We start from the raw sequence: 27,973 nt of genomic DNA, 5'->3' as shown, positions 1-27,973 counted from the left end.
AGGCTGACAATTTTTGAATATATTTTCCACCTTTTATTTCCATCTGTATCATCCATTTTAAAAGAATGACAAGAAAAGATTTCCACCCATTCAAACTGGACTGCTCTCCAAGCTTTGTTGAAAATGATTCCTGAAAAAAGCTGGAGCATTTCGGCCAGCCCCCTGACGGCAACCACGTGGCCCACCTGCCCTGTCACAGGGGCTTCCGGTGACTCCCGGAGGCAGGGAGAGCCTTGGGAACACACCTGACACTTGATTCATCCAGCAACCGGCTGCTGCTGGCTGCGTCCTGGTGCTGGACAGGCTTTTCATGTAATACACGTTTACGGAGGGATGCAGGGTGCAATGAGAACGGTTATTTGAGCTGTTAAGAGGCTAACAACATACCTTTACAAACAGTCTTCCGTAATATACCCAAGAAACCCTACAAAGACTTGGAGAAAATATACCTTAATTTCTGACAGGTATCTTACCTTAGCCAGCAGTGAATTTAATAGGACAGAAATGCATCTAAAAATGCTAATTAAAAATAAGTTGCTTTGGTTAGCATTTAAGACTTTACCATTTAATAAAAGATTTTATTTTTGTAAAGAAGAACTTTGAATACATATATATTCTGAATTTCAGCCTGGAATTTCAAGTGCCTACTTTACTAAGCTAAGCACAAAACACAGACGTTTCAGGCTGAGGGCGTCTGCCACCGTTTGGTGTGGCTGTGGGAGCCGATGCCTCATCATCAGGCCCCCCAGAGCACCTGCAGTGGTTGAGGATCTAAAGGACGTTTTCGGGACGGGGCAGAGAGGCTGAAGCAGAAAGGCAGAGCTGCATCACGGGAAGGAGGAGACAATCGAGCAGTGGGCTCAGGAGGGCAGGAGAGCAGGGCAGGATGAAGAGGAGGAGACAGGGCCCGCTTTCGCTCCCATGAGCTCCTCCTGGATCCCTTCCCTAGCAGCCACCCTATCCCAGTCCTTCCCATTTCTGGGTGGGTAAAAAACAGAGCAGGGAGGCTGGCATTAGGGTTGCAGAACCTGAAGGCAGCTGGGAACTGCAAGATCTGGCCAGAGGCAGCTCAGTTCCCAAGACGGACCCTGGGGACCGGCACCTGCCCCCCGCCGCCGGACCCCACCAAGTCTCTTACTCTTTACATCCCTGTTCCCCGCCTACCCCTCCCGCCCCCAGGTAGGAAGCACTCTGGAGCAAAATCAGATAAAGCGTAAGAAAAAAAAAAGACCTGCATTACACTCTTCATAATGATAGAATTTATGAGCAGAAACTTAGTGCTCACTTCTGTTCATCACTTAGTTTCTCTTTGTTGCTGTCTTTATACTTTCTACATAGGATAAGTACTCTGCAATGATAATTTCTTCGTCTTCCAGAGTTGAGTCAAGGTAATCTTCTTCATGTTCTGGAATATCTTCCAGGATTTCATTCACAGCCTCTGTCTCCATATCTTCATCTGTTGAGGCGCTAGAGGTCCCTGCAGTAAAGAAGTGCAGCAACAGGGGAGCTGAGGGAGGAGGACAGAAAGAGAAACCTCCACGGGGACCAAAGGGACCCACGTCAGCTCCAGCTCGGCCCTCCCGCGCCACAGCGCCCGAGCAGCCCGAAGTGTGCACGTCTGCGAACGCCCCTCGCCGCCCCCGCGAGCCTTCGCCGCCCCCAGCCCCGCCTGCCGGCTTCCGCTCGAGCAGACAGTCCCTCCCATAGGTCGGTCTTCAGAGATCGCAGACCCACCTGCAGAATCAGACGGGGATGTGGGTGGCGTTGCTGAAGAATCTTCCGCCGAGAGCCGCAGGCCAGAAGGAAGACTTCCACCGTTGTGAGCGAGGGTCTGAGCCGCCAGCTGGACGTTTCCCCGGAACACCCTCAGGGCAGCCTCAGCCGCTGCCGCGTCGAAGCCCATGTACACCAGCTGGGAGAAGGCAGGACGGCACTGGCGAGGGCCCAGGCCACACGGCACAGCGCGCACCCGGCACTCCCGCCCCCACGCAGAGCCGGGAGAGCCAGGTCTTCGGGGGTACACGTTCCCAAAACCCACCGCACGCGTGTACCACCGGCCTTCCCGCGCTAACGTGCGCGTGAGGCAGCTTGGAAAGGAAGGAGGAAGACCTGAGGCGGCCACGTTGGTGCCCAGTCGCCTCAGAAAGGCAGCCGGCTCGCAAGCCAGAGGCAGCGCTGCGTGCACAGAGCTCGTTGTCGCCGGGACCCTTAGCTAGGTCTCTGCAGCACACTAGGCAGGCTAACGTGACGGGGGGCACACGTGGACATCCCTGCAGGTCACAGGCAGGGGAATGGGAGGCGACACACCAAGAGGCGTGTGTAGGAAAGAGGAGAAAAGCCCGAAGAAAACCTTCCCACGGCTTCCCTGTTTCCTACTCTGAAGGAAATGCCTGTGCCCCGCGTCCACCCGCTGCAACTGCTGCACTGGAGGCTGCGCCCTCGGGCGGGCCAGTCACACCTGGAGCCCCGGGCGCCAAGGGCTCGGCCCTGCCTGGCCGCCAGCCTTGTCCCGCCAGCCAGTCCCACACGAGGCTGTGCGGGCGGAGAGGGGCACAAGGCGCTTGCACTCACTTGGTCAATGGTTTCCCGAGAAGGACTCTCCTGATGGCTGTTGGTTTCCGGACCAGAATCGTTTAACCACCACATCTGAGGCTGACTGAGCAGAATCTACAAACGTACAGGGACACCCGTTACTCATCACTAACATCCGCTCGGTCACTCAGGCAGAGACTGAGCACCTGTCACGCGCTAGGCAGGCACAGCCGTGGGACACACGAACAGGTGTAGAAACTGTGGTGGGCGAGGCTCAGGGTGCTGTGGAAGCAGAGAACGGGGACCCCTGAACAGGCTGCGGCTGGAGAGGCGGCTGTTCAAAGGCGGCTCCCGCCAAAGGTCATGTCTGAGTTGAGGTCTGGAGGATGAACAAGATTATTCAGGCAAAAAGATCGCATCTGAGGAAGCAGGAGAGGATTTGAGAGAGCAGGCGGAAGGATTCCAAGAAAACACAAGCTTGTTGCAGCTCAGCCTTAGGGGTGACAAGGTCATAAAGAGCTATAAACGGAAAGCTATAAGCAGTCCAGGGCTGCCCAATGTGACTTCTCTTTGGAAGGTGACATGCTCTAGGTTTACAATGTCAAGGAGAAGAGCAGAGTTCTTTGGACCCTTGATTTCTCTGTCACATGATACTTACTCTTAACCTTATAAAGCCCTTTTGGGGAACTTCCCTTTTAACACTGAATACTTCTATATCGATCAAATGCATTTATGTACTATTTGTATAATTAAAAACAAGTTTTGAGCCCCATCAGTCCCTTCACATATTCAGAATTTTTAAATTTCTCTAAGAAATCAAATTAGATATTCAAATAACATTTTGAATTAAAAAAATATATTAATACATATATTTGAAAATTCAGTCGACCCTTGCACAACGCAGGATTTAGGGGCGCTGACCCTCATCGCAGTGGAAAACCCAAGTGTAACTTACTGTGGACCCTCGGTAGCCACAGTTGCTCCGCATCTGCAGATCGTGAAGTACTATACATAGTATTTACTATTGAAAAAGGTCCACGCATAAGTGGACCCACGCATTTCAGACCCATGCTGTCCAAGGGTTAACAGACCGACTAATGGGGACCTCTGAAGAACAGGACGGGAGGTCTTGAGAATAAGAGGCAAAGGCAGGGCAGGCTCCCCACTGCCTGCAGGATTCAGTGTGAACTCCTCAGCAGGGCAAACAAGGTGACGCGGCCCACCTAGCCCCTGCCTACCTGTCCAGCCCCATCTCTGGCCATTCCCCACCCCGCCCCACCTCCAGCAGGTGTAACCCAGGCCTTGGCAACCCCGGGGCTCAACTCCCCCGGCCTCATGCTTCAGCCCTTAGCGCTGCCCCCGCTTCTCCTCCGTCTGCTGGGCCCCCTCCCGTGACCCGCCCCCCAGCTCAGCTTGCAGTTCCTGCCTCCCCACCCAGTGCTGCGCTCCCACATGGTAGCCCTTACGCCACTGTGCTCTCTGCGTCTGTCTCCCCACTAGCCTGTGGGCTCCCCCAGGGCAGGCGGCATCTCCGCTGAGACTCAGCACAGCGCCTGCCTCATTAAGTATCCTGTCTGCTCCTTGAACAAAAATTGGAAGGACGTGGACCCGGGCAGAGTTACCACTAATTTGGATCCCAACCTGTTTAGTCACTTCTGAGGACTTCTTTAAAAAGCCCCTTTGCCAACATGTACTACTGACTAAATAATAAAACTAAATATTCAAAGAAAACATCTGAATTCAAAAAAATTACATTAAAACTTCAATCACCTTTCTTCCACCTCACTGTTAAACTCCCGCTGCAAACAGAAACCTCATCAAAGTTCCTGCCCTGCGAGCCCTGCGGCATCGTGGACAGGCACTGAGGTGGGTGCGGCTCGTCACTCTGGCTCTGCCACTGGGTTCGAGAACAAGAGAGTTCCGACCCTTAGATCCAAACCAGGAATGAAGAGGAAGGCCCGCAGCCGCGGGGCTCCTGGCGTCAGGAAGGACAAAAGAGCAGCTTCAATGAAGAAGTGGAGGGGTGGTGCCTGGGCCGGGAGCAGGGCTGCTCAGGGAGGCCAGAGGCTGGGGAGGGGTTACCTGCAGGGACTCCTCCAGGTTCCCGCTGGCCTGGTGGAGCGCCTGCTTGGCTGCACGAGCGGAGTAGCCCATTCCTTTCAAATAGTTTATGTTCTCCAGGCGGCGTCTTTTCTTCTCTTTTTCCTCCTTCCTTATTTGGTCCAATTTCTTTAGGAAAACAGCAGAGTTACCAAGTTAGGGATTGCGGTTTTGTAGAAAGCCTTCTCAATCCATGCTCTATAGGAGTCTCAGGGTCACCAGGCAAAGTGAAAACCACAAGGTGAGGTGACCTTCTCTCTCCCCGTCCCACCCAGCATGAGGGCCACTAGGGCAGAGACCAGGGGTGTGCTGCTCGCGGGGAAGCCCAGCGGGAGCCGGAGACGTCAGGCCAGGGAGGGAAGAGAGCACCTCGGGGACCACCACCTGGCACCAGAACAGGCCCCTGGGAACCAGCAGGCACATCCTGAGGACCCCCGGAGAGGTGGACGTGCCTTCTTCTAGGAAGCAGGGGGAGGAGCTTCCTGCATGGGTGGGAGGGCTTCTCAGCCTCTGCTGAGTCACCTGGGATCTTACCGAAATGTGACTCTGAACGTGGGGGCCGTGGAGGGGGTGGGTGGGTCCTAGATGGCGCCCAAGCTACTGATCCACCCACCACTCCCTGGGTAGTAAGAACTTAGTCCACTTAAAACCCCAAGAATGCTCAATGCCAGGTGACAAAGGTCACCTACCCCCGTGGTTCTCAACCCCGAGGCTCAGGTGCCTGGCGTTGCTCCAAGAGCCTGAGGAAGGCCACAGGTTCAGTCTCTTCTCCTCCTCCCACCCCAGCCCTCATCAGGAGAGTTCTGAGTTTGTTTTGAAAGCAAGTATCACTTTATTTTATTTCTATTTATTTATTTATTTTCTGGCTGAGCCGTGCAGCTTGTGGGATCTCAGTTCCCCGACCAGGGATCTCCCCGGCAGTGAAAGCGCCCAGACCTAACCACTGGACCGCCAGGGAATTCCCACAAGTATCATTCTAAAAGGATTTCTGCTGATTAGAACAATAAAACTAAAACAGGTTTGACAACCACTAACTGAATCCAACCTCATTATTTTGCCAATGAGAAGACAGAACTCTCTCAAGACAGTTAGGTGCCCCAGTCAAGGTCATCACCGACAGCAGAGCAGAGAGACAACTTCTGCACATTCTAGAAACGGTCCGCCCTCGGCCCAACACAGGGAGAACAGCAGAGAAAACAGCTTTTCCCTTTGATGTATCTCCTCCTACCTCCATGGTTCAGTCCAAGCAACAAGGGTCCCCTCTACGTTCTTACAGCAAGAACACGGCCTCACCTCTTAGGAGAAGAAAGGAATCCTCACCACGGAACCAAATACTCCAAGCTGGCAGTAGGACTAGGCAGAAGGGGTGACTGCCCACAACATTTCCTGGGATGAAGACAACCTCAGCCTGTAATTTCCTGTTTACAACAGTGGAGAACCTACCTGTGAGCAAGCGGGGCTGACGACGGCTGGGCAGCTCTGCCATCCCGCTGCCCACCCCCTTCCCCGGGGCTGTGGTCCGCACCCCCACCGCGCCCTCTAACTGCCTCCTCTGGGCCAGTCTCCGAGACTCCGAACCCTTCTGCACAGGCCCGGCAGCTCACGCACCTGCTCCAGTCCCGCAGCGGCCCCTCCCCACACCCAGTCAGGCGCCAGCGCTCCTGAGCTCCAGCTCCCAGGCCCCAGCTCCGCCTCCCAGCTGACCCTTCCCGCTTCACCACAAGACCCACGCAGGCCGGCGGAAGTAGTCCGTATCACTCACATTTCCACTTTGATTCACACGTACACACCATGTAAAATGCCTCTACCCCGTCCCATCCTCTGCTTGCAATTCCAGCCTCTTCCACTTATATTTCAAAAGGCTAATAAGAAGGACGATTAACATTCAAGCAGAGAAAGACCCTCCCAGCCAGCCAGCCAGCAGACACGGGCCTCAGAGCTGACACAAAGTTGGGGCCTCAAAGAACACTTTTTTCTTATTACAAATGCCTAAGTCAGTTTTCTCTTAACCATGTAGATACACATGATATTTCTCTTTATACTAGAATTAGGAAAATAAAATAAACCAAGGAAATGACAATAAGCATTGACTGCGAAGTCTTATCGACACAGTAGGGTCAAATGTTGTGAGAGAACTGGGTTCTAAAGTCACGGCTGTGTACAGGCAAAAAGACTGAACATACCTTAGGAAGGCCACCACGCTGCCTCTCACGGCCTCGGAACACTTCAGCACTGTCAAGTGACCTCAGTTTCATTAGTCTGTTTCTTTTGCCAGATGAGAAACTGGCCCGTACTCAGGGCCACGAGGTACAAAAAAGCAAACTTTGAGGAATCACCTATTACCCTCTACTCAGTGAGACGTTCAAACCCGGAGCTTCAGAAACTGAGAGGACAGCAGATTCACGGGAGCTCACACGCGATGGGACTCGGAGCTGGTCTTCCCACCAGCCACCCCAGCTGTCCCTAGGGTGTGGGAAGCTGACTAGTTCCCCAAGTAGGCCCTGACCAGCCTAAGCTAAGCAGACAGGCTCAAGCCAGTCAGGTCTTGACACTCCCCTGGCCACGGCGACTGGCTCAAAGGTGGCCAATCAGTGAGCAGCTCAGAACGTCTCTGAGGATTCTGGGACCCGGACCATGCTCTTGGTGTGATGGGATGACCCCGGTAACACGGAGGAGGCAGAGAGACAGAAACTAGAACTCAGCGACAGGGCGAAGCCACTGAATCAACTAACCTGAGACCCAGCCCTCCTCTGGGCTCTTTACAATTAAGTAGGCCAGTGAATCCCTCCCTTACCCTCTTTATTGGGCGTTTAAGCCAATCTGAATTTGTTGCCTTCAACCAAAAGCATCCCAACTACACATCCACTGAGTGGAAGAGTGAGCAGGGTCAATTGCCCTATATACTCTGTTGCTTTTTTATTTTCTCCAAGGGCTTATAGTTTAATTCATTAAATGCACATCTGATAGGACACTACTATTTTTTTAAAAAAACTTATTTTTGCTACTTATAAAAAGTTAGGAAGTGAAGTGATAACGTTTACCATTTTATATTATCTTTTGGCTTTTCAGAACCTTCTGTAAAAACTCAGAATGCTATTCTCAGATGGGAATTAGAAAGTTCAGAAGAAAACCAGAGCCTTAGTTCAGGTTTTGCCACCAATTTGACCCATGACCCCGGAAAAGACAACCTCTGAGCCTGTTTTCCTCATTTGTAAAACTACCATGTTCGATATGGTAACATTCCTTCCAACTCTGAAATTCTAAAGTTTTTTTTTTTAACTGTACTTATCTCTAATTGTTTTAAATGATTATAGTTTTGAATCTTTGCTTTTATAACATAATGTTAGTTGTTCATATGATTTGACTCATGTTTCCAGGCAAGGATGACATCCTGAACTGTAACAATGGCTCCCTGGAAAACACAGACCCCTTTAAAATGGTTTCCAGAAATATACTGTGATTAAAAAAGAGAGAGAGAGAGAGAAGACTGCTTGGATAACTGTACTTACGAGCTACCTGCCACCATAGCAAGAATAAAATGAAGGAAACTGCACTGTCTGAAAACTGATGCAATTAAAAAAGACAAGTTTTTCTCCTGACTTCCGAGTCTGAAGCAATGAAGAGTTCCTTGTTAATAATACCTAGTACGGAATTTTCTTTTTCTGTTCTTTCATATCTGAGAGCTAAGGCACTTTGGAAATAATTTTGCTATTGCCTCAAGTTTCACACCTACTCAAAGGCAAAGGCCTCAACCAAGCGTTGCCAAGACCACATTAAGGTACCTCTCTGCGGTTGGTGATGTGGGCAGCTGCGTGGTCCACGTTCCCGTCACATGCCCTTAGGCCAAGCCGAGCTTCCTGGGCACTAAATCCCAGCTGCATCAAACTGTGAACTTTTGATGGATCAATATATAGCTCTTTAAAGAGCTGACATGCCTACAGACAAAGAAAAATATAAGAATCATGTAACCATAGTAACATTAAAGCTTAACACAAAGCTAAAACCTAAAGGAAATTGGATTGTACCCAATGTGAATTAGGGTGTGTCAGATTTTAGATAAAACCTCTAAATGTGACCTATTATCAACCAGTGCAAATGCAAACAGACAACACCCTCTCTGCTCACGTGACTTATATGCAGTATAACATGAGAAAACAGGCTGAGGATTGTGGGAGGGGCTGGTATCCATCATCTCCTCCTTTTTGGTAATAAAGTCCCCTGAATTTGAGCTGAGTGTAGCCAGATGGTCTAGGCCAATGGCATGTAGCAGAAATGACAGGAGCACCTCCTGAGTCACCCCTCTAAAGAGGCTTGCCCTGGACTCTCTCCCTCCCTCTGCTGGCTGGAAGAGGCGCTGACAGGACACCAGCTGCCCCACCGCCCTGGCTGCTCAACTCTACAGCCAGATGAGAGAAATGGAAACTTTTAGGCAATTAAAGCCACTGACTTTCTGAGGTTTCCTTATTACAGCACCTTGCCTGTACTCTCGCAAATACAGATGTGTTTACGGTATACGTGACGGAGGGACTGGGAGGGAGGTGCACTTTCCTCACCAGTCACACACCACTGAGTTCATGAAATACTTAACTTCTGGGGATTAAAAAACTAAGTAGGTGAAAATGGTCACAACTTTGGAGCATCCATTGTCTTACCTTGTTGAGATAGTCATAAGCCTCTTCACCATTTCCACTGTGATAATTTCGGATACCTTGAAGCAAGTAAAGTCTTAAAAACAAGACTTTCTCTTTTCCACAATTTCCCTAGAATTATTGGGGGGGAAAAAGATAAAACTGTCTTATTTCTCATTACAGGTCTGTAATACTGACATTTATAATTCCCTTCATCTCCACAGGGGCAAAATGGCATTACTAAAATGTTTCTGTCTTCACCATTGCTGATGGCAAAAGTAAGGATCCCAGGGTACAACGGCATCGCCTGTCCCAAACAGAACACCTATCTCCAGGTGCCCAGGACAGGGGGCCCCCTCTGGTCAGGAGGGAAGTATGCAAACCAGGAATATCTCTTATGTTGCCCTGCAATTCCCAAGCAGAATTCTGATGACCTGTGGAAACTGCCTGAGAAAAATCCTTATTCAAAGCCCAGCTCTGGAGCTGTGACTCACTCGTGTGAACTGTCACTGTTCAAAATGTCTATTTTCTGCATTTAAACCTTTCATTAGACTCTAATGAATACAGTCACCAGCTCTCTCGGTCACGGTGATCAATGGGTTTCTGTGACTAGAAAACTGTGTTCCTCTGGTCACAGGCTAACTTATAAGATGTTTAACAATCCCCTTAAAATATAGCTTAAAAAGAACACATTGCATACTACTATCAAATAAATCACCTTCGGCAGCAGTCTAAACACTTTAACAGGAATAAACTCAAATTCTACAAATGGGCTCACTAATACCTAAAACTAATTACAGCAACGTACTTTTATGTGGACCAGTCTCTGATGATTTTCTCCATAACAATTTTTAAAGCATCTCTGGGCCATGTTTAATTTCTTCTCTGCGTCGTCCAGGCATTCCAGCTGTCCCAAGCGGAAGTAGCACCATGCTATGTCCAGCTGGAGTACTGCATAGTTGTCCACAGTGTCCAGCAGTTCTCTGCAGCACTCGCTACCAAAGACAGGAAATGACATCACTGACAAGAAGCGGTAAAAACCTTTTTGTGAATTACTGGAATTTTTTTTTTTCCAGTTTTTGGTGTATTTCCAAAGACTAAGACAGAGATCGCAATGTTTATGAAGGGAACTATATTTATAATCTGAGTCCTTCCAAGGGGAAAAAAAAAAGGAGTTAGGGCTCAAGAAAAGAAGCTCAACACCACCTTCCCTGGTAGGGGAGGGAGACAGACAGACAGACGTACACACACACCCTTGCCATGTTGGGAAAGAGGCTTGGCAGGAAGCGGAAATCGGGGCCACTGTGTCAGAACCCTTCAGCAAACGTGGGGAGACCATGCTTTAAAGCAGTGGTTTCCAACCCTGACTGCAAATTAGAATCACCAGGATGTGAGGAATTTTTCTTTCCTTTTCTATTTTCTTTTGTTTGTTTTTAAGAAATACTGATGCTGGGACCCCACTATATCAATTATAACAGAAACCTCTGGAGGTGGGGCCTGGATGTTGTATTTCTAAAATCCCCCTAGGTAAGTCTAATATATAGCCGAAGTTAGAACCCCAAAGCTTTAAAAGCACACTAAAAAAAAATAAATCCTTCCTTACTATGAACGCCTCAGTTGATGAAGACTCTGATGAGGCATTCACGTCCAATCACATTAAAGGAGGGGAAAAACCATCCAGACAAATGCCAGGCTCTGAATGCCTAGCTGACCTTGGGGCCCAGGTGCAGGTTAAATGCTACTCGGCAGCTGTCGCAGCAGGCTGAACCCAGATACAGAGGAAGGGAGAAGACAGCAAGGCAATGGAAGGTTGACAAAGATGGACATCGAGATAATTTATTTTGATTTTAAATTGTGATTATGTTAGAAATTCATAATGCAAATCTAGATCTCAAGTTTGAACTCTCTTCAATAGGAAAGTAAAATTTGGAACATTCACAAACTTTAAAGATCTCATCTGTTTTTGTTTGTATTCTACTAAAAGTAAGACTGCTCTGGTATAAAACTACAAAACCTGCATGCCCTCAAGCTTCCCATCCTGCCCATCAAAATCTGCTTGGGGTGGGGGGCGGGGAAGAGCTCTGATTCTGTCATTTATGTTTGTTTTTTTTTAATACATTTTAGTTAATTTATTTTGGCTGCGTTGGCTCTTTGTTGCCGTGCGCCAGCTTTCTCTAGTTGCAGCGAGTGGGGGCTACTCTTCATTGCGGTGCGCGGGCTTCTCATTGCAGTGGCTTCTCTTGTTGCGGAGCACGGGCTCTAGGCGCATGGGCTTCAGTAGTTGTGGCACGCAGGCTCAGTAGTTGTGGCTCGTGGGCTCTAGAGCGCAGGCTCAGTAGTTGTGGCGCATGGGCTTAGTTGCTCCGCAGTATGTGGGATCTTCCCAGACGAGGGATTGAACCCGTGTCCCCTGCACTGGCAGGTGGATTCTTAACCACTGCGCCATCAATGACAGGGAAGTCTCTGTCATTTATGCTTTAAAGCAGAAGTCTCCTAAGTGGAGTGCCTGCACTCCAGGGTACGTACAAGACAACCCACTGGGGCGTAAGAATAATCTCTCAGAGCAGGATTTTCCTATTTATTTGTGGTTTCTTTCTTTGAACATTTCTATTCCTTGTGAACGTTTTGTAACATACACACCATATTTTACACACATGCACACACATCCAGATGTATGACCAGGTGAGGGGCACCTTCTCTGAATCTTCTGCTTGGCCTGACAACTTGACATTGAGAGGAGAGGAAGAAGTTCATGGACCATGGTCTGATCTTACACTCCAGGTGAGATCTACTGATCTACCTGTAGGCACCTTCGGTTTCTGGGAGAGAAGCCTACCCCACCATTCTCACGAAAGCAGCGGACATTTAGCCAGTTTTCAAAGTCTCACACATGTGAACAGGCTTGTTTGTGTCTAAAGCATCAAGAGTGAGGACAGAAACTGCCTCCTTTCAGTTAAAAATAAAATCATGCGTATAAGTTTGACCCAGAATTGAGTATTTGTGCAGCCAAAACCAAACCCAAAACCAAAACGCAGCACAGGTCTCACATTAAAGACGTTCGTTTCATTCTTTTAGTTTAAACACATAACACTTTTTATTCATATATAGGCTATAAAAGAGATCATGACATCACCTGCATATAATAATTTTGAAACTGTTAGGACTATATTTGAACCTGATCACGTCACTCAGAAAAAAATTTAAAGACTTGTATAAAATTGTCTTAGAGTATATTTTTATTGATTTTGCTTTAGTAGCCTGAATAGTCAATAGCCAATAAATTTTCATGTTAAAAACATTAATTAAAATCAATGTATAACGTTGATTTAAACAAAATATACTGAGCCTAGCTTTAGAAAAATTAAATCCCATTTGGGCTCGAGTCAGTTATTTAACAGAAACTTATTACACTTGCCTCAAGAGTTTTACATTTTTTATATAAAATAAAGATATTAATTTCAAGAAAGGTAAGCTAAGCTTAGGTATCTGCTTTTTTTAAAAGGAAGGTTGGCTAAAAAGTCATTTTTAGTTTTATTACTGGCTGTAAGGAACTGGATTGTGTAGTTTTTTTGTGTGTTTCTCGATACATGGGTTCAATAAATACCATTAAGCGATGCTTGGGATGCAGTTAAAAACATGTTACTTGAAAAGAGTGGTGTGACCTTTTCAGGGCTTAGTTTTAAGCTTTGTTAGGTGGGACCAGAACAGCCTGTAGGGCAGAATTAGCCCTTCTTCCCACACCCTACTGAATTCTCTAGCCAATGCCCCGTTTCCCACAGGTTATTATCCGCCCTCTGTGATCTCTCTGCTTCTCTGAGGTGGTGCTTTCCCAGCCTGGGGGCAAGGCGGGCGTGACCTCACAGGCCTGTGCTGACCATCACTCAACAGAAGACTCCAGGGGCGCCCTGTGCACTCTCCCGCAGGCAGCTCTCTCCTCCCACCACTGTGGCCTCCCTGGATTCCGAGCTCCATCTCTTCCACTCAGGGGAGACCAGGAGGCTCTGCCTGGGTTTCTCCTCCGCACACTGAGGCCTGGGAACTCCAGGCAGTGAGCTGAAACAATTCACAGGGTTCCACTCGTTTGTTTCCCCGCCTCAGGGACCACTGTCCTGCATTGCCAGAAAACCACTGTTTTTACACATTTTGCCCAGTTTTTCAGTTGTTGCAGGCGAGAGGGTAAATCCGGTCCCTGTTACTCCATCTTGGCCAAAAGTATAACTTACATTTTTAGCTTTAAATAGGGGAAAGAAATTACTCTCAGTCGTACTACATACCATACCACAAGATGTACAAAAGAAAGCTGTGATAGAACTTTGAGCCTACTTGGAGCAGGCAGGAAAAACATCAAGGGGCAAAGGAAGAACAACTTAAGTTTCTTCCACCTCCACCGCTGACTTGCATTAGAGTTGATCTCTTTTACGAAGAGAGGGAAGGCGCACAAAAATTACGCTAATAAGTTGACCTGCAAGAACAAATCCCCAGTAGAAAAAACCAGTATCTTCTACTTAAAAAGGCACTGACAATTATTATTGGATTATTATGTCTACTACTCACTGAACATGTTAACGTACCATGAACTGAAGAGGCAGTTATTTTTTACTCAGGGTCTCCCTGAGACCTGAAAATGATTACAAGGAGGTGTCCAAGGTGAAAAGACTGAGAAAGGCTCATACAGACAGATCAAGGTCAACCATGCCTCAATAACCGCTGAAGCTGGATTACAAGTGTATGGGAACTCAGTATATTAGCTGCTATTTTTATATGTTTGAAATTTTCCGTAATAAAAAGTTAGAAACAATTATGGAAGCGAATAAAAAATTTACCTGAATTTAAGGACCTAACTTACAGCCTGCACTGCTACCTGTAGCAGAAGAGAATAAAACTGACACTCAGAAAAAAGCAAAGACAAAGAGGCAGAGGAGGAAAACCAGAGAGGCACCAAGCCCTTTTCTGGTTACTTTCAGCTTTGCCCCCTCCTCCCAAATATTTTAGACAATAAATCCCCCTTTTTGCTTAAATTTAAGTTTGTTCACTTAAGACACAAGGGTGCTGCCAGTACAGCTGGCAAACTATATATACTTACATTTATCTTCTTGAATGTACTGTATATATTGGGAGTTCCTCAAAACGGAAAAGAAAATAACACTGACGTTGTTACCTTTTGAATATTTCAAACATCAAGTCTATTTTTCAAATATTTCATCTGCCTGGATTATAGCTTCTCAGTACCGTTTCCCATTAAGAGGAACCAGGAGCCCTTGAGAAAGTGTTGGCTGTTGCTCTGGGGCAGGAACTATTCAGGATGAGTCTGGACCAGCTCTGGCCACGAGAGAGCAGAGACTACAAAGATTACCCCAGGATTGGGTCAAAGGGATGCAGGACCACCTGCCAGCTGAAGACAGCCAATTTAAGCTCTGAGGTGTGAAGTGTATCAAATGTGTTAAAATCCATGAGCTCATACTGATACTTAAAAGAAAAAAAAAAAAAGCAGGGAAACCTCACCGGTGATGTCATCTTTGGAAGATGCTAGGGAAGCAACTCATTTATTCTGAAAAGAAGAAAACAAAGAGAAAGAACCCAGCATTTTATTCTGTCTTTCTGTACAAATTGTACCTTAGGAGGACCAAGCAGCGATAAGGAAAAATATTTTTCAAAAGAATTCCAGCAATAAATGCAGAAGGAATAATACGTTATCACCATCTTGGAGCGCCTAATGAAACAGTGGATTTGGGGAACGCTCATCAACATCTACACCAAAATCACTAAGTGAAAAGCTGACAGGGACCTTATAACGGACAGTGCAGGCTGACAACATGTCATAAGAAAGAGACATGATACCCTACATGCTTGTTGTAAAAAAATAGTGCCTATGTTTATAAAATGCTTTACAGGGAAGAGAGATCAATTAGAAATCTGCGACGGGGAGAAACAGTTCACAAATCAGTCTACACCATAACTACTCTTTTATGTTAACCATCTTGGGTGAAAATCGGAAGTGTGAAGTGCACGGGGTGGGGGAAGGGTGCTGTGTGTAACTCTCATCCTCCTTCAAACTTGCTTTCACCAGGTACAAAAGCACCTACCAGAAATATCTGTCAGCGTCCAACAGACACGGCAAGGCTATTCCATATTCTTTTCTTTTCAGGAAAGCTCTGCCCTTCTCATGATATCCCATAGCTAACATAAGGGCCTAGGAAAAAATAAGGATTTAAAAAAACATCACTTTAAACTATAATAAAACGAATTATATTAAAAGCATATTAAGCCTAAAGAAATCAAATATTGTGAAAACAAACAGACAAAAAACTCAAGATCACAACTAAATCTAAAAGCCAAAATTAAGGAAAACAGCATTAAACCTTCATTTCATTTAAACACTGAAACCAAGAACTCAATTTAACATGGCTGAAATGGTCAGAAACGGCACCCGTCCCTTCGTTTTCATCACTTTAATTTAGTATTGGCTGATCTAGATCTATTTCTAGTATCCGTAAGACTAAACATATAAAAAACCAGCCAGTAATGACTGTATCTTTTCTAAAAAGAGCATTCATTTCACTCTCTATTCTTAATCAGGTTTTTTTCTGAAGTATCTGTCAACTGTACCATTTCTAAAACACTTTTTGCAAGGTGATCCAAATTTCTTTAAAGTTCATTAATATTTCTAGATTTGAATTTGTATATAATTCCATTTTGTAAAGGTTTCCCCTAAAGATCTAAATATCATCATTTAATATAAGAACGTAGTATCTGCAGTGGGCAAACAGTTGCCAAAAAAAATCAATTCAATGAGATTACAAAGCTCTCTTATTAAAACGTAACTTTAATCCTTAATTTTAAATCCATAATTCATACAGTGAAACCGACTCAAAAGTGTCCTTTAAAGACCAAAAAATTAAAATTAACTTGACCCACAGTCACTAAAGCTTTTCATGTAAGAAGCTACTGGACCCCAGCTCAGAGACTGATCTCATGGGCCAAGTTGTAGATGCTGCTAGAAAGACCCCCTTGGATATGTTCAAAGGTAAAACCACTTCACCCTTACTCCAAATTAGAGAACGGGGCTGTGGAGAGACAGGGGAAGAGGTGGCAGAATCATCTGTCACACTCTTCCCAAACTACCTAGCACCCCAGCCTCCCCTTCTGATCCGTCCCTTAGGGAATGAGGCCCCCAAGTAAAATAAACTACAGCAAAACAAACACTGCCACAGGAAGCCACTGCTCCAGGCCAGTGAGGTCCTGCCGTTCTGTACTCAGGCACTGAAACTCACAGGGTGAGCCGGCCAGATGAAGTGCTCATCATATGGTCATGTTCTCTGTTTATGAGCTGGAGACTGAAAGCTGCTTCTAATCCTTTATAATAACATTCCAAGATAAAACAAATAGAAAACCACTTCTGCTCTGACAGCAGATCAAAGAACAAGCCATAAATTTCTTACAGTACTTACTTTTCTTTCTGATGGAGGGATTCTGATTGATCTGCCCGTCTGGTTAGCTATGTCTAAGTATGGTGTGGTTTCTGGATCCACCACCATCTCAGCTGCAACAAAACCAAAAGGAACTCCATTAGTTCAATGTTAAAAAGCAATGATGGTGACATTAAAAATGTTAGACTGTAGGGGAAGAAAGGCCAACAAGAAATGTGATACTCCCCTCCCACGCACGCTCCCGCCCATCTGCTGCGTGATTTGCTGCCACCTTTGAGGACTTGAGCTGAAGTCTGAAGCTCTGTGTACCTCTCTCTGCCAGTATCTCCAGGCCTCTCTTAGTCCTCTGAATTCTTTTTTCTTTTAGTCTGGCTTCATTCTGCTCTTCTTCTTCCACCTGGGAGTTTTTCCTCACATCCTCTTCAGACTGTTTTAGTTCGAGCACCATAGCTTTTACATTGTGGGTCACTCCCTGTTCCTCAAGTGTCTTCCCTGTCAAAATCAGAAATGCACGTTATAAAGAGTCATTAAATTTACTGGGTAATAGGCCATCTTCTATGTTAAATGGAATCCTTAAGCCTGCGTCAGCACTTGCAGACCACCATGCCACATGATTGGTAAGAAGATGTTTAAATTTGGCTGTTTACCTATGTTATTGTTAAGCACTGGTTAAAATCAGCCAGGGAAAATGAGGTGACTAAATTAATCCTTTGTAATTTTCTTTATTCTCATCATAAGATCAAACTAAAGCAATCAACTGTTTGAGAATCTACTACAGAGAGAGACGTGATATCTCCCACCCTCTAGCTGGAGATATAATCCAGTTCTCAGCAATGGACTGGAGGCCAGAGTGCAGCGGTGCACTGTGAGAGGTAATTTACTGAAGTGGGTAAAAACAAACACCTTGGGTTCCATCCCTTCTTAACTCTATAGCCCTGAGTGAACCACTTACTGTCCACGTCCTCATATAAAAAATGGGAATAAAGACAGAGGTAGAAGTTAATGGAACAGAATGAAAGAGAATATGAACAAAATCAAAAGCTGGCTCTATGAAAAAAATTAATCAAATATACAAACCTAACAAAAATTAAGTCAAAGATGCAAAAAAACAACAAACAAAACGAAAAAAGGTAAATATAGATAGCAAACATTATAAAATACCAAAATAATATTATGAACTATAAGCATATAAATTTGAACACATTTCTGAAAACTCGAGTTGGACACACATTCATATGCATACGTACATATACATACACATATATATATTTAGGAACTCGACAACCATTCTAACATTTATATTGAAAAATAGAGGACTTCCTTGGTGGCACAGTGGTTTAAGAGTCCGCCTGCCAACGCAGGGGACATGGGTTCGAGCCCTCGTCCGGGAAGATCCCACATGCCGCAGAGCAACTAAGCCCGTGCGCCACAACTACTGAGCCTGCGCTCTAGAGCCCGCGAGCCACAACTACGGAAGCCTGCATGCCTAGAGCCCATGCTCCGCAACGAGAAGCCACCGCAATGAGAAGCCTGCACACCTCAATGAAGAGTAGCCCCGCTCGCCGCAACTAGAGAAAGCCCGTGCACAGCAACAAAGACCCAATGCAGCCAAAAATAAATAATGAAAAAAAAGAAAAAGAAAGATCCATCAATGGCCAAGTTACCATGATAAAGAAGAGCCAAGAGGGAGACTCATCTTACTAGATTTTTTTTTTTTTTTTTTTTTTTGCAGTACGCAGGCCTCTCACTGTTGTGGCCTCTCCTGTTGCAGAGCACAGGCTCCGGATGTGCAGGCCCAGCGGCCATGGCTCACAGGCCCAGCCGCTCCGCGGCATGTGGGATCCTCCCGGACCAGGGCACGAACCCGCGTCCCCTGCATTGGCAGGTGGACTCTCAACCACTGCGCCACCAGGGAAGCCCATCTTACTAGATTTTAAAGCCACAACAACAAACAAACAAACAAACAAAAACCTCTGGTGAGACTATCCATGCAGCCCTGGGCTTGAGGAAAGAACTTCTTAAAACACAAACAATAAGGTGAAAAACTGATGGATTTGATAACATCAAAATCAAGGATTTCTGCCCAATGAAGGATACCACAAACTAATTAACATAGAGATGCGATGACAAACAATGCAAAGATATCTAAAACAGGTAACAGGAAATGGCTAGAGGTGATGCTGGAAAGGACGACTAGGGCTAGGCTGCGAAGGCTGCATTACATCAGGCTGGGATGTGAACCTGACTCTCCGTAGACCACAGGAACCTAATGGAAACCAAACAGACTACAGTGCTTGCCCGAACTGCTGCAACAGCTAACTGGTCTCCCAAGGCCATTCGTGTCTCCTTCGCATCCATTCCCCTACTGCAGCCACAGTGATCTTTGAAACACAAATATAATTGTGTCTGCTCCCCAGCATCAATGGCTTCCCACCTCTCTAGAGAGAAGCCCTCCAATACTGAGTAAGGCTCAAGTCCAGGGTTCCTCAGCAGCACTACTGGCATCGTGAGCTGCATTAAGTCTCTGTTGTGGGGACCGTTCAGTGCCTTGATGTTCAGCACCATTGCTGGTCTCTTCCCATCAACTGTTATGAGCACAACCTCCCCTGGCGCCCTGCTACCAAGTCATGACAACCCAAAATGTCTCCGGACATCGCCAAATGTCCCCTGGGTGGCAAAATCACCCTTGGTTAAGAAGCACCACTATAATCTTTACAATGTGGCCTCACTGCCTGGCCCTGCATCCTTAAGAAGCACTACCCTCCGCTCACCTACTACACTCGGCCATATGAGACCTTTTCAATCCCTCGAATTCACACGATGGAGCTGTAACACGAGGCTCTCTGTCTGGAGCGCTCCCCACCGCAGCCTCCTCCCCGTCTTCACTCAGCTTTAGCTCTTCTCCCTCAGGGAGAATTTACTAGAAACTCTATTTTACTTTGAGCACGCCTAGACTTCCATTCTGTAACATTTCACCAGACCTGTACTGAGTATCTTTGGAAAAGTTGCTTCCTGCTTTACATTTTTATTTTAGTAAACTCTAAAATAATTGGTTTTGCATTATATACATGATAAAGCCACCCAAAATTTTTGAACAGAGGAAGAGTGAGAAAAAAAGATACAAAGTCATTATTTCTCTATTGACTTGATTTAAAAATTCTGCATACTTTGCCATAACATACCTAGTTGAAGTTGTTTCTTATTTATGACAATTTTGATATAATTTTCTTGAAATCCAAAGGTTTCAGCTATCCTGTAAAATAAACCCGAAAACTATAGGTAACCAAATTTGTTATTTATTATCCATTAAATAGATTTTAATCATGATAGCTATTTTATACATTCTTCTCAGAAACACCGAGTATTCCAATTTACTGACTCACAACATTACTTCAGATAAAGTCAGCTTACTAGATGGTTATTTGAAACTGTGTCAGAGACAGTGTCCTTTTGTAAACTATCTGTTTTACTATTTGGTTCCTTGTGAAGTAGAGACCACTGGTGCTGTGTATCTGTTTGAACAGGAGGGCCCTAGCTGCATGTCAGGAGAAAAGCCATCCTCTATACCTTCTGCGGTCTCCTTGGAGGAGCCCATAATAGGGGGAGTTGTTCCATACAATCTTCTGCTCATTGTGTGTTGAATGAATGATGCTTCCTGAATCCATCCCTAACAGCCCTCATGTAGACCAAAGAAGAAAATGAGAAAAATCACTTTAAGAAACACTGACTGGCTATCCCTGGAGGTATTCAAAATACTTACCAGTTAAAAATACACAAGCAGATGAAGTAATTGACCAGGTCTCAGAAGTTAGGTTTTCACTGGTATGTGACAGGCAGGTATTTTTTTTCTTTTTACAAATGGGCAAACAGCCTGAAACTGGCTGAAATACTTCACTGAACACCACAGCAAGCTATTAGTGCACTAAGGAATAAAATTCAAAACTAATGATCTGGCCAATATCAGGCTGTCTCCTATTTCTATCACTCATTCATTGATTCAAACATGTATCAAGTACATGCATCCAGAGTTCCCACCTGATCTCAAGTTACACCAGGAAGTGAAGAGATTGCTGCAAGTCCTGAGTTCTCACTTTGCCCTTAAATGCCAGTGTGAGCCTGAATAAGTCCTTCAGCCTCAAAGCCTCAATTTTCCCTTCCATTCAGTGACGATAATCAAACCTGCCCCATCTCTCTTACAGGATGGCCAGGGAGGATCAAATGAGCGGGTGTAAAAGAGCTGAGAGCACCTGGGGCACGGGGCACACAGATACTTACTTAGACCTCAGTTCTCTGCCAGTGACATGCAGTCGGGTCTCCAACAAGTTTTTCCTATCCTATTTAAAAATAAGACAAATAGAATACACTTGAATTTGACACTTTTTTGGAGCTGTTATTCTGCCTATAAAACCAGACAGGTTGATATCAGATGATGTAAATACTCGCATGCCTAGCATGAAGCTATTGAACAAAACCTGACGTGTGCTGACCCTGTGACCCGGAAGTCCTCAAGGGGGCAGCAGTGTGGCACCACAGGCAGGGCTTCAGTCTCTGGGGGAAGGTCAGCTGCTCACTGGGGTTTGTCCCCCGTCTACTCAAGGGAGCTGGCCTCTGCTCCACAAGGACCATCCCACAACCTCTGGCACTAGGGCCACCTCAGTGAGCAAAAGAGATAGTCCCTTCGGCGCTCCCAGTGAGGAGGGAGCAGCAAGACATGTTCCTGGAACCTTTCCTTCTCGGATGGCTGGGCTTCAGAGGAAAATATGGGACCACCAGCGACACCTATGAGACCATGCAAATCATCTGCTCTGATTCCATACTCACCAATCAGCTTTCTGACTGGTGGTCTGGTTTCCCAGGTACTTGATACTAGCAATGAAGAGTCCTGTATATACATACTGCCCTTTAAATTCCCAAACTGGCATTCTGAGATAGATACATATATAATTTCCTTCTTCTAATAAAGCTCTTTGCTTTTCCTAGAAATTTTTAACAGCTTTATAGAGAGGTAACTTACATACCTTAAAGTTCCCTGTCTAAAGTATAAGAGTCAATGGTTTCTAGTATATTTACAGAGTTAGACAACTGTTATCATAATCAAATTTCAGAACATTTTCACCATCTCCCCAACCAAACATGTGCCATACCTCCTATTCCCTCCCCTGCCCCCACCACAGACAACCATGAATATATTTTCTGTCTCTACGGATTCACCTACTCTAGATATTTCCTATCAATGGAACAACACAATATGTGGCTTTTTGTGTCTCGCTTCTTTCATAATGTTTTTGAGGTTCATTCATGTTGTAGAGTATCGGTACTTTGTTCCTTTTTATGGCTGAATAATATTCATTGTATGCGTGCACTCCATTTATCCACCGATAGACATCTGGGTTGTTTCCACCTTTTGGCTATTGTGAATTGAGCTGCTACAAACGTTCATGTACAAGTTTTTGTGTAGACATAGTTTTCATTCCTCTTGGAGTAAAATAGCTGGGTCATATGGTAACTCTTAAACATACTTATTTTCATTTCTTCTGAGAATAATTAACATTGATAAGTCAGAAGAGGCACCCTTGGGTGCCCTGCCTCAGTAACATTTCTGGACTTCAACTACTGAGGACGTGGCCCTGACACAGGTGGCCCAGGTTACGGTGGCCCTGCTTGGGCACTCAGCTCTGCCTCTGGCTTCCACTGGCATAGAAAAAAAAGACGAATTCCTTTGTGATGTGTCCTACACAGTTTTAGAAAATCTGAAGTAATCTTGTATTCCCCATTTTTGCTAAATGTTCATTCAAACTCTAGAAAATGTAAGAATGTTGAAGCACAGCTCTGTGAAGCCTGCAGGACAGACTACTTTGTAAACGTTCCAGCTTAAGAATCCATAAAATTGACTTTTAAGTTTGTAAATGTTCAACGTGTAAAGTAACTGAAAAAAATTTTATCTTTGGATTGTATCTTCAAAAAGAACTCATCATTTATTTAATCACATCACTAAGTTAACTAAGTATTAGTAACTATGTAAATTTGGGGAAACTACTCACTTTTTTTACCCGGGGAGGTAAGAAGACTTCGATTGTAGCAATTCCTGTTGCTTTATAGTGCTCATTGCCTGTGCCGCGCTCCACTGCTTTGCAACGTATTTCTTCTATTATCTTTTCTACTTCATTTTCACAACATTCTAGCTTGTCAGAGTACTTCTTAGCAAGGTCCTATAAAGAGAAATTTAAAAACACAGATCAATACAGTACCAACTCAAAAAAAAAAAAAGAACAGTGCACGTGGGACTCTAAGGCAAAATAACTAATGAGTGGTGTTATAGTGAAACCCAGACTGTGGCTTGACATCTTGAGAGGTGTAGAGTTTAGAGAGGACCCAGGGAAACATCAAAACCAGGAAAGGACAGGAAAATAGGCCCAAGAGAGAAAGTAAGACCAGTTGGGATTACACTAGGGGCGAAAAGCAAGGTGGGCTGTGACTTATGTAACTGCAGTATATACACAATTATTTTAAGGAATAATGAACTGTTCAATACCACTAAAGGGTGGGGACAAAAAAACCAAAAACACAAACAGAGGACATTCTAATTTTCCTAACTTGTGAGAACAAGTCAGGTTATACGACGGTGTTAAGTATATATTTATAATAGGAGAGATGTTCATGATACACATAAGTTACAAAACAGATCAGAGGACTTCCCTGGTGGCGCAGTGGTTAAGAATCTGCCTGCCAATGCAGGGGACACGGGTTTGAACCCTCGTCCGGGAAGATCCCACGTGCCATGGAGCAACTAAGCCTGTGCGTCACAACTACTGAGCCTGCGCTCTAGAGCCCGTGGGCCACAACTACTGAGGCCCGTGCACCTAGAGCCCATGCTCCGCAACAAGAGAAGCCACCACAGTGAGAAGCCGGGGCACCACAAAGAAGAGTGGCCCCCACTCACTGCAATTAGAGAAAGCCCGTGCGTAGCAACTAAGACCCAACACAGCCAACAATAAATAAATAAAATAAATTTAAAAAAACCCGAAACTTTCTGTAATTCTCTAGAAAACATAAACACAATTACTCAGTGAGGGTTTTTTTCCCCCTCCTGACACCAACTGGATGCCCTACAATTCAATTCAATTCTGTCATTAACGATCTGGAGTTAGAGGCAGACTCCACAGGCTAAGGGCTCAATCCCACAAGTCTGCCTTCATTTCAGGCACCAGGTTACCCACACTTCTGTCTGACTTGGCTACAAAGTCAAGGGTCCCTACAACCCCTACCCCTTCAGGCTTGGTAATTTGCTAGAACAACTCCACAGAACTCAGGAAAATGCTCTACTTATTATTACAGTTTATTATAAAGAGTACAAATGAACATCTAGATGGAGATGTACATGTGGCAAAGTCTGGAAGGGTTCAGAGAGCAGGAGCTTCTGTTCCTGTGGAGCTGGTGTGTGCTACTCTCTGGCGCAGGGACGTGTCTGCCAATCTGGAAGCTCCCCAAATCCATCATTTAAGGGTTTTTATGAAGGCTCCATTATGTAGGCACGATTGATAAAATCACTGGCCGCTGGTGAGTAGCTTGATCTCCAGCCCTCTGCCCTCACCAGAGGCTGGAGGGTAGGGCTGCAAGTTCCAAGCTTCTAATCAAAGTCTGGTCTTGTAGGCGAGCAGCCCCACCCTGAAGCTCTCTCCAAAGAGCTGCCTCTTAGAACAAAAGATGCCCCTGTCACCCTTACCACTCGGGAATTTCCAAGGGTTTTAGGAGCCCCGTGCCAGGAACTGGGGACAGAAAGCAGCTTTCTTATTATGCCACACCTAGTTTCTAAGCCAAGAAATTATAACAAGCAAATTCAAAAGAAAGATCAGAAGGTTTGCAAAAACTAAAAAGTGAGTCCTGTCAGGAACAAGAGAGACAGGAAAACCCTAAGACCCTGACACAGCTATCACTATCACCTCCCAAGCACGTCATTGTGTCACAACACAGGACAATTTGATGCCCTCCTGACAATCCTTAGTCCTTGATAAATGTTACACTGTTTATCTCAATATACTCAGACTGAGAAAACAGAGAAGTACATTCTAGGATATTCCAATATAATAGATTTCTATCAAAAATGATTAATGTTCCTCAGCTTCGAAAGGCAGGCAAACTTCAATTTCTAGAAGTTTCACTTATGTAAAATGATGCCATTTCTGATGATACCATAAAAAACCAAGGCATAATTATTAGGAAAATATATTTTGGAAAAATGAACAGATAGCCATAGTGTAAACAAAGCTGGGGGAGGGAAGCATTGTTTTACAGCAGACCACAGTAGCAAGGAGGGCTGAGAACCCACCAGGACACTAACGCTGAACAGGTCACACACTAAGCTTCTGGCACTGGAACTGCCCTGCTAGCAGGAACACCCAGATTAATAAACTTAGGTAACATCATGAAGGTATTAGAAATGATATATGCCAAAATAATTAGATACCATTCTCATATAAATAAAATCTTTTTAAATAAAAATAAGCTTGCCAACTGCTAATAAAATGTGGGACCTGCTTTTCACTCATGTTTTTGGTTATGCCAAAGGTTTACCTGGTTGTGCCTGGCAATTTCTGGTGACTTCAGAATCTTACTTACCAAGGAGACTTACAACACTACTAATTATTAATGTCTTAAAAGGAAAATACCTTCAATGCCAAACCAACTTTTTTATTTTCATCTGTATATGGAGGTTTCCAGAGTTGAATTCTGTCTTCCCTTAAAAACTGGGTCAATTTTGCTTGGAGATATTTCTTTTGCGCCATCCTTGAAAGCAAAACAGTACATCACTGATACCCCATGCCACATTTCAAAGTGTTTTATAACTTACCTAATACACTGATGGGTTTTCTAGAGTAAGCAGAGGTCTCCTCCACTCCTCCTCCAGTTTAGTCTAAATTACTTTTAGACTAGGTTTTAACTAGCTCCAGGCTTCTCTAAAAGATATATATATTATATACAGACTGAAATATGTATTACATATGCAATTATATATATTACATAAAAATACATATTTCAAAGTTGCTAATATGTAGCAAGGTTTATTACACTTTTCTATTTCTTAACCTGCTATTATTCTCTAAGAGAAAAGATAAGATAAATTCCTAAAGTAGTGAACTTAAACAATTCGATGCAGAGCTTATCAATTCTCCTGTATATTGGCTATTTCAACACAAAAGACCAATCACCTTGGCAGGTAAACATGAAGAAAAGCTAGCTTGAACCATGAACTATCCATAACAAATATTTTCTATATCTGAATTTTTTAAATTAAAAATTTAGTGTTTACAATACTAGAAAGTTATGCATGCTATTTTGTGATAAAGCATAAAAGCAAATCTACATATACTATTCAAATCAATACTGGCTGGGTCATCATTTTACAGATGAGAAAACCAAGGCCCAAGTTTGTAAAATGACTCAATCAAGGATGCAAAATTAGGCAGCAGCATAACTAGCACTGGGACTTCTACCTACAACACTGGACTACTGGATTCTGCCTTCTATCGCGAAATCCCTTGCTGCTTCTCTGTCCTGTGCATGTAACTACTCTCTCCCAAAGAATCACACACAGCAATGGAGCTGTCTACTCAACCTTCACTAGCACACCAATTCAAAGGGGTGAGTGAGGCGGCTAGAGGATCAAACAGCTGACAGGGGCAGTACAGCCAAAACAGATAAGCAGCAAGAAAATAGCTATTACCCTTGAAGGATGAAAACACATTCTAGAGAGTGGAAAAAATATGTAAGAGTTAATGTAACCCAGATAAGTAACTTTCTTTTTTTTATTCAGGGCCTGTATCCCACACTCCCCAAAACTCAATTCACCTGATTTTTAAATCAAGTTTGAGAACTTAAGTGTATTCCATAAACAAGTGTTTTAAAAGAAAGTTCAAATCTATTTTATATCAATTTGGAGGCAAGAAAGAGGGTAATCAGGATAGCGGGGAGAAAAGAGATAAAGAAAAAAAACACATCAAAGAGGGGGCTGTGTGCATTCAGGTAACCTACAAAAGAACCCCAGATTTTCAAGCACTAATAAACTGCTTCTCACACAGAAAAGCATATTAGCACTTACGAGCATTAGCTTTCCAAACACAAATAACTTACAGGACCACTACACAAAGTTAGTTCTCTACTGATAAATGTTCAGAAATTCCCACGAAAGTATCACTTGTGGGGAGAGGGCCATTTACTGGAGCCAAGCTATCTGTAAGGCTGAATGCACAGCCCTCTGCCATCCAAGTAGCTACCTGACCAAAGTCTCAAGGGATTTCCTAAACCTAGTGTGCGGCCCACACTCCACCCAACCAGCAAATAAACAGCAAGGAGGGTCTATGAACCACCACTTATGTTTGAGAAAAGATTACACCACTGTCTTGAAACTTACAAAACTTCACTTCCAGACAACCGAATAAACGAGGATACATATTTTAAATCAAAAGGGAAAAAGGTTTACTAAATCAGTTTCCGATTTTAACTGGAGAACTGAACGTTTCATGGATGCCATAGAATGTTCGGCAACACAGTCCCCACCAAAAGCAGAAATTCATTAGCACTACTGCTCTAAACTGAAAGCGAAAAGGTATAAAACGTTCCTTTAAAATTTCACTTTCACTTTTGTAATAAATCGACCAACGCTACCTTTCCCCAGAGCTTTTCAAATATATATCTATATATATATTCATTCAAAATACATTAATTCTTCTCTTAGGCAGACTATTACAAGAATCTTGTATTAAAAAATAAGAGTATGGGAAAGAGTTGAGAAATACAGAATCAGATCGTCAAGGCTGGAGAAAATGAAGTGTTTTCTCATTAAACAGCAAAGAAAATCTGTCTTTGCAAATAAATCCCAAATGGCATATCTGGAATTAGTGTTATGACTCAAGCTTTTTGTATGGCTAATTAATTTTAATATATACATATATTTCTCTTTCTCCCTCCAAAGACACTATTCAATCTTCTTTTTAAGTACCCAGCACCTCAGCCCAGCCCAGAGCAAACCTAGGGCGCGGCGAAATGCCGGCGCAACCTGAAACCCCGGCCCGCCGACCCCAGTCCCGGCCGAGCCTCCGCGCAGGGCGCCCACCTCCCGCCGCTGCGGTCGCGCCCGACCCACACGGGGTTGGCGTCGGGGTCGCGCCGGGGGAGCGGGGGCGCCAGGCGGCGCGGCTGAGACCCGGGTCTGGGACTCGACGCTCGGCCGCCGACTCCTCACCTGCGCCACCGCCGCGCCAACCGTAACCCGCCGAATGCCCGGATGCG

The 27,973-nt window shown here is 44.8% G+C and overlaps 1 protein-coding gene across 2 annotated transcripts; it reads right to left on the bottom strand.

Annotated features, from left to right (window-relative positions):
• NUB1 (negative regulator of ubiquitin like proteins 1) lies at window positions 1-27,971 on the bottom strand. Of its 2 annotated transcripts, none has more exons than XM_060021142.1 (15): window positions 27,927-27,971; window positions 25,354-25,471; window positions 22,729-22,896; window positions 20,963-21,021; window positions 19,870-19,940; window positions 16,997-17,179; window positions 16,709-16,800; window positions 15,344-15,450; window positions 10,069-10,255; window positions 9,285-9,392; window positions 8,415-8,567; window positions 4,615-4,761; window positions 2,572-2,667; window positions 1,735-1,912; window positions 1-1,477 (listed from the first exon to the last, which is right to left on the bottom strand). In XM_060021142.1, the coding sequence occupies exons 2-15, from the start codon at window positions 25,468-25,470 to the stop codon at window positions 1,299-1,301; spliced, it is 1,845 nt and encodes a 614-aa protein (XP_059877125.1). In that variant the 5' UTR covers window position 25,471; window positions 27,927-27,971; the 3' UTR covers window positions 1-1,298. The 2 variants fall into 2 exon arrangements, with proteins under 2 accessions (XP_059877125.1, XP_059877127.1); XM_060021144.1 differs by having other exon boundaries at window positions 27,798-27,932.
• Between the last annotated feature and the right edge of the window lie 2 nt (window positions 27,972-27,973).

The sequence above is a fragment of the Delphinus delphis genome, chromosome 9, assembly GCF_949987515.2.
Source record: "Delphinus delphis chromosome 9, mDelDel1.2, whole genome shotgun sequence".
NCBI classification, from domain to species: domain Eukaryota; kingdom Metazoa; phylum Chordata; class Mammalia; order Artiodactyla; family Delphinidae; genus Delphinus; species Delphinus delphis.
This window is presented reverse-complemented; position numbering and strand designations above follow the sequence as displayed.